General features: G+C 39.4%; 1 protein-coding gene across 12 annotated transcripts in view; it reads right to left on the bottom strand.

Annotated features, from left to right (window-relative positions):
- Positions 1-5,898: 5,898 nt before the first annotated feature.
- The window catches only part of LOC140458450 (CUGBP Elav-like family member 4), an 881,222-nt gene continuing 879,691 nt past the window's right edge, over positions 5,899-7,429 (bottom strand). For all 12 annotated transcript variants that reach the window (XR_011953493.1, XR_011953492.1, XR_011953491.1 and 9 more), the window contains one exon: positions 5,899-6,025. Coding sequence is in view for 1 of the 12 variants with exons in the window: in XM_072553044.1 (XP_072409145.1) it covers positions 6,000-6,025 (26 nt within the window). In the remaining 11 variants the exon portion in view is untranslated. The remainder of the gene's footprint in view (positions 6,026-7,429) is intronic.

Genomic DNA, 7,429 nt, shown 5'->3' with positions numbered 1-7,429 from the left:
TAGGCCAAATTGCCTGCTTCCACACTGTAGAGATTCTAGGAATACACTGACATGCACAGTTAATATCTTAATCTTCAGGAAAGTTATGAGCAAGGATCACACAATGAACTCTGATTTTTCTTCACAGATGCTGCCAGACCTGCAGCAATTTCTGTTTTCGTTTCCGATTGACAGCATCCACAGTTCTTTCAGTTTTTCTTAATCTTCCGGGTGGTCAATCAGCATGTACTGACTGACAAAGACCTTTTATAACATCTTTGAATAATGAAACACAACACAGAAGTGAAGCTTTCCACTGGACTGTGCTTTATTTCAGTCGAAGCAGAATAGCATTAACTACAGAACTACTGCATTTTTACACTACATTGAATTGTCAGAATTACAGGGCATGTTCTGCTTGTGTATACAATCTCTAATTTAAATTACATCTCTGGCAAGAAAGAAAATAGGGAGGGAGGGTGGGGGGAGTAGAGAAAATCTCGCCATTCCCCCCCAAAAAAATAAATACCAGCAGTTGTGACAATTAAATTATTAAAATTCAAGAAGCAACAATGATAACAAATTACACCCAGAATACTTTAAACCTGATCATAAATAGCAAATAATAAATTATTTAAATATTGGATCTTAAATAGACAGACCATACAAATATCCGCGGTGGCCTGGACTTTTTTTTTCATTTCATTTAATATTATTCCTCATGGTAAAACACTGAAAATCTTAAATTCTTTGTTTTTCTTCTGTGAATTATAAAGAAAACCATTGTTAAAGAAAGGAAAAAAATATGCTTTCGTATATATACAAGTGCAGCAAGATCTCAGTAGCTAGTTTGCAGTACCTGTAATTAGAGGAATTCATTAATTAAAAGCTCTTATCTGTTATGCATTTTCTTTACCGCTGGCTTAATGCGAGTGAGATCACCTTTTATCCTGGCTGACTTTCATGAATGTAAAGTCTGTGCTGAGCAGAAGCAAAGGCATTTACAATAATCTGTGGTAATGTAAGATATGTTATTCCTCTTTGTTAATTGCTGACTTCTTTTTACATGTTACTGCTGTTTACTGTCTCTCTTCAGAATAGAAAAATGATTAAAATAAGGTCCTACAATGTAAATCATTTGTTTCTCAGGCAATGTATCAATTCATTAGTATTAAAAGTCAGGGAAGCTTGAATTGATGATATGATCAAACCAGTCTTGCATTTTGTCGTGTTATCATTGATGACATTGTGTCATAGTTCACTCCGAGTCCAGATCATATGACAACATGCACACTGTAGTGCCAGAGCTCTGGTAAAACTCCATAGTTCTTTCCATCACATGGATGACCAGGAATGAGGATGACCCTCTCTTATCGGCTACCAATGATGTGTTGGAAGGATCTGGTTGTGTTATTATCACACCCTCCTTGAACATTGATTCCTGGAGTAGACCTTGAATCCAGAGCTTCTGGCTCAGAAGAAAGGACACTACTGAGCGTTCAACTAGAACTTCTATATTACAATTAGAAGGCCTGTAATTTTGTCAGTGCGTTTTGATACATTATATCGTCTCGTCGATCTGTTACTGGTAATCCACAGAACCTGATTTCAGGTCCCACCATGGCAGTTTGAGACTTTGGGGATTGGTGGAAGGCTAGGTAGGGTTTTCTGACCATCATGAGTGTGGAACAGACTTAATGGAAAAGTTGGTCCTTCTCAATTGACCACTACTTTCAGTTGGCAATAATATAAGAAGGTAGTTAATGCTCTTCAGCAAGGCTTGGGTTACCCAGGGCTATGTCACAATCTCACAGCAAGTAATATGCAAAATGGTTTCAATCCAAAGACAGCTGCTGCCTTAAATCAATTAAGAAGGAATGGCTTTCCTTTGTTGCATAAATAAATGGGGTGTGTGAGCTCCTCAAGGCTTCCTATTTTAATATTTCCAACATTTGCAGTTCTTTTGTCTTGTATTTCCTATTTTAATGTTAGTGGTGATTGAATAACTCTGGAACATCAGAAACCAAAACAGAAAGTGCTGGAAAAGCTCAGCAGGTCTGGCAGCATCCATGGAGAGCAATCCAAATTGACGTATCGGGTCCCTCTTCTTTCACAAATGTTGCCAGACCTGCTGAGTTTCTCCAGTGATTCGCCAAGTGGGATCTAATGAAAGGTGAGTTCTGTGTAAATTCTTCTTGCATCATAATGAAACATCAAAACCCAACATATTTAAAGGGGCTTTGCTCATGGAGCATCTTATTGGTACTTACCTACACCAGTAATATGCCAAGAATAGCATAGGTGGCTAATGATAGATATGTCCAATTGAATTTGAATTGTACTCCTCAGTAAAAGGTGAACATTAACCTTAGGGGCGTTTCTAAGTTAACAAACAACTTGTGTTCATGTCCCAAGCTGGGAAGAATTACATTCCCCTTCTTTCACTTGGCACAAGAAAAAAACTTACAAAATGGCACAAAAAGTAAATGCCTTGAGGCACAAGGTGGTAATACAATTAGACAATTTGCTGTTTGTATATAAGAATATTTAACTTTGTAATCCTTAAATTTCTCTAACAATGGCACTTTTAACTTGCCAGAGTTGTATGTCCTTTCTCATAAATTAGAAAAAAACTGAAGCAAGACAAGGATTTAAAAATTCATTTTGATTTTTGATACCATGGATCTATATTGCGTAAGTGCACTGAAATTACTTATCTGTATTGTTAGATGTTCACCTATCTGTTATGTTTAAGCATTGTTGTCAGGCAAGGGAGGGTTTGATCAGGGGAATTAAACTGATACTGCAGCAAGCCTGAAGAAGGATTACACCCGAAACGTCGACTTCTCCACCTCCTGATGCTGCCTGGACTTGCTGTGTCCTTCTTGCTGTGTTCTTCCAGCCTCCTGCCTGTCTAATTTGGATCCCAGCATCTGCAGTTTTTTGTGTCTTGCTATATCTCAGGGCATTGATGAGACCGCACCTGCAGATTTACTGCCTTGATAATTGGTGCATTTTTCTAGTCATTGACTAACTTTGTTGGGAGTGACTTTCTGTCTTGCTAAAAGGGAGGAGCATCTACGTGGTGATGCTGGAGCCATTAATAATGAGGTGAACAGTGCTGACCATGTTCAAACGACAACTGATGTAGATACAATCATGGACAGTAAGGAATTGCTTTGTCCATTCCACTGAAATGTTTCCAAACAGACATGATAATAAGACATCAGAATATCAGTTTATTATAATCTGCTAATCTGAATCACCAAGGCCTTTTCCCTGGGTTAGGGGAGTCCAAAACTAGAGGGCATAAGTTTAAGGTGAGAGAGGACAGATTTAAAATGGACCTGAGAGCCACTTTTTTCACACAGAGGGTGGTGCATGTATGGAACAAGCTGCCAGAGGAGGTGGTAGAGGCTGGTACAATTACAACATTGCAAAGTTATTTGGACAGGTAAATGAATAGGAGGTTTAGAGGGTTATGGGGCAAATGAAGGAAAACTGGACTCGTTCAGTTTAGGAAACCTGCTCTCCATGGATGGGTCGGGCTGAAGGATCTGTTTCCATGCTGAATGACGTTGGATCTTGGAAGGGCGTTGTGGGTGAATTTGATACCCTTAGCAGATGTGCTGCAGGATGCAAAATTCCCCTGTGCACTTAGCCAGCAATGCCCACATTCCCTGAACGAACAAAGGAAACAAAATGGAAAGGTAAGCACTGAAACTGACCCAAGCATGTGTGCACTCTGTACACGCTTGCCTCAAAGTGTCTGCAGCTAAGTGTAGTGAATTGTGGAACATGGGACTAGATTGGGTTGGGATGCCTGGTCAGCATGGATGAGTTGGACCGAAGGATCTATACCTCTCTGACTCTATGACTCAAAGTGTTGGCATCTGATTTGTCCCTATGTAGAGACCTTATTTTGAAACATTTATGTACGTGATGAAAGACCACTTCATTACCTTACATATGGCAGCAGCTCAAGCAGGTCATGGATTCATAGAGCTGTCCAGCATGGAAACAGACTCTTTAGTCCAACTCATCTATGCCGACCAGATATCCTAAATTAATCTAGTCCCATTTGCCAGCACATGCCCCATATCCCTCTAAACCTTTCTTATTCATATACCTATCCAGATGCCTTTTAAATGCTGTTATTGTACCAGCCTCCAGCACTTTCTCTGGCAGTTCAGTGCATACACGCATCACCCTCTGTGTGAAAAAGTTACCCCTTAGGACCCTTTTAAATCTTTCCTCTCTCACCCTACTCTTGCCACTACTCTTCCAAAGGGAATCAAGAGATAAATGTTGGTCAGGTCAGCAAAGCCACATCCCATGAAAGGAATAAGAATAGAATTTCTCAGCTTAAGATCAAAAAAGGAACAGCAATTATCTGAGTTGCTCTTTATCCCGAACTTTGTAGGGGCCTCAATTTTATCCTTCCTGATTAAATAAAGATAATAGAAATGGTATAAATGTTGAAGTCGGCTAATTCAACTAGTTCAACAATTTGTCTTGAGTTTTTTTTAATATTTAAAGATATATCTGTCCTATTTAAGATGTAATGCACTGTATGATCACCAATTTGATACGTGGAGTGTCAGGGCAATGGATATGAATCAGGGAGAAGTGTATAGCCATCTACAGCCCATCATGAGGTGTACATCTTGGAGACACTTACCAAACGCTGGGGAGTAGACTGAATTGTACTGTCAAGCCATGTTTGGAGAACTGTACCAATATGCCAGGACTCATTGGCAATGCATGCAAAGCACAGAATTACTTCATTCATCATTGCTGGTTAGCTATTATCTTAAAGGCAGGCAAAAGAAATGAGCAATACAGGGAGAATTGCTAACTTAATTATACAAGCTGAAACTTCACCGTCCTCAAACCGATCACCGAAGCCAACAGTTCCACTTTCATTACCCTTCAGTTATGTGCTAAGGGCACCTTAACAAGGGATGGTGCTGCAAAAGACAAGTTCACTTGTGCACCTTTTATGGTGTGCGAGAACATCACCTCAAGTTTGGTCCTAGCAACAGTGGTAACAAGGTCATATAACTCCAGGGCAACACAATCACTTCATTGCCTGAGAAACGAAATGTCAGTCAACATTTGGCTGATTTAATATGAATAGATTTAGTATTTATAGTTTGAAATAAATACCTGGGAACAGCAACAGCAGCGTTTCTATATGTTACAAGTAACCGCTAGTGCTTTAATGGTGATAGTTTCAATATCTCATCAGCTACTGTATATAAGGACATAGCTCATGAGCCAGCTCTTCAGTAATATAAAATGAATGTTCCGCTCCCATATATTTGCAGAATCGATTGTCTCTCCACTGTCTGAGTGCCTCCCAAATTACTTAAGTGTTTCTAAAATGACTCTTAAATCCTATGAAGCCGTTTCTTGTATGCAAGTATTTTTCCCTAAATCGCCATGAAATGCTATGATCTTTTTTGTTTTTACTTACAACTATAAGATAAGATTTAAAAAAAGTTTGGTCCTTTGGTCCCTAATCATCTAAGGAATGATATGACTTTACAGTAGTAGAACTTTTATATCCCTGTGCCAGCTTTCGAAATGTCCCTTTATTCCGTAATATTCTTCCAGTTTCAGAAGCAAGGATGTGTTGTGTTGGCTGTAGGCACACAAACTCTTCCAGCTGGCTTTGGTTTTTTTTCTCTTAAAAGTTAGTATTTACCATTTAATCCTCTGAAAAACAGTTATTCAGTACTTGTGGATTAATTCAGTCGTGGTGTGTCACAACGTCCTCATCATAGTTCCAGTGCGAATATGATTTTTTTTGTCGTCTTTTTTTTTGTGTTTTTGTTTTTTTTTGTTTCCATCCAACTTTCTTCCATTTTTGGTTTCCCCCCCCACCCCCCCTCCCCCCACCCCCTCAGTTGCTCCTGAAGTGTCTCCCCCTTTTGAAATCTAATCTGTCGTCTTCCACAGTGATACAGAGCAAAATAAAAGAGTCATAGTTTTCAGACTGTAATTGTGACAAAGAATCACTGAATGCGGTGATGCTTCCATCCTGAGAGAGAAAGAGAGAGAGAGAGAGAGACAGAGAAAGAGAGATGGACAGAAAAGAGAAATACGGTGAATTAATAAAACAGGAAAACAGTAACTGGCAATATCAAACAATTCAGTGGCAAAGCCAGACCCTACAATTATCCAAAATGAATGTTTTAAATGTGCCATCATGAATTTTCCCCAAAATCTATCCATCTCCCTACAGTGTTAAGTGCCTCATTAACAATTGGTGAATGTCAGAAATGGAAGGACTTTCTGTGAAAGAAAAATGGGACTTTTCCCTTTTTCTTTTGCTCCCAGTGTATGTAGCAAAGTTTTCTAACTCAGACACGACACGGAGATCCCTTTAGTTGACCCTGGCCAACAGCAAAATCAAGAACAAATACTGTCACTCCGGTATATCAGTTTCCTTATTGGTACTGAGATGTTGTATACAGTCATCGAATTGTACAGCACGGAAAGAGACCCTTTGATGCACCTCATCCATGCCAGCGAGATATTCTAAATTAGTCTCTTCCCATTTGCCAGCACTTGGCCAATAGCCTCCTAAACCCTTCCTATTCATATACTTATGCTGATGCCTTTTAAATATTGTAATTGTAACAGCCTCTATTACTTCTTCTGGCAGCTCGTTCCATACATGCACCACCCTCTGCGTGACAAAGTTGCCCCTTAGGTCCCTTTTAAATCTTTCCCCTCTCACCTTAAACCTATGTCCTTGAGTTTTGGACTCCCCTACCTTTGGAAAAAGATTTCGGCAAGTCCCCCATCCTGGCCCCCTCATGATTTTATAAACCTCAAAAGGTCACCCATCAATCTCTAATACTCCAGGGAAAATAGCCCCAGCAACATCCCTGTAAATCTTTTCTGCACCCTTTCAAGTTTAACAGCATCTTTGCTATAGCAGGGGACCAGAATTGAATGCAGTATTCCAAAAGTAGCCGAACCAAAGTTCCTGTACAGCTGTAACATGACCTCCCAACTCCTCGACTCAATCCATTGAGTTAGAATGTCATGTTGTGACTATACATGATTCATAGCGAGCATTTAAATATAATCATAGGTGACTCCAAGCTAATTCCTTTGATCTATGAGAGGACTGCAAAATCTAAAAGAATGGGATACTTCAAACACCAAACCGGGCATCGGGATAAACAATGAGTTCATGATGGATTTGTGGCAAAACATACTCTTTGTTGGCAGAGTTCTGAGAGGGTAAACAAAACAAACTAAAGACAAAAAGGTGTTTAATGTGTAACTAAACCTTTCAATGACTACCAGAAATCCTCAAGTTCCCGAGAATGATTTCAGAATTTTGTTAAAACTCAGGTAGCTAGGGCATAGAATGACTCACAAGTTTCACAAAGTAAAAGAAAATAAAAGATGGAGAAATCTTTCCTCTCTC

The sequence above is a fragment of the Chiloscyllium punctatum genome, chromosome 33 (genome assembly GCF_047496795.1).
Source record: "Chiloscyllium punctatum isolate Juve2018m chromosome 33, sChiPun1.3, whole genome shotgun sequence".
In the NCBI taxonomy this organism is placed as follows: domain Eukaryota; kingdom Metazoa; phylum Chordata; class Chondrichthyes; order Orectolobiformes; family Hemiscylliidae; genus Chiloscyllium; species Chiloscyllium punctatum.
Note: the sequence above shows the minus strand (reverse complement) of the source record. Positions and strands in the feature narration are given on the sequence as shown.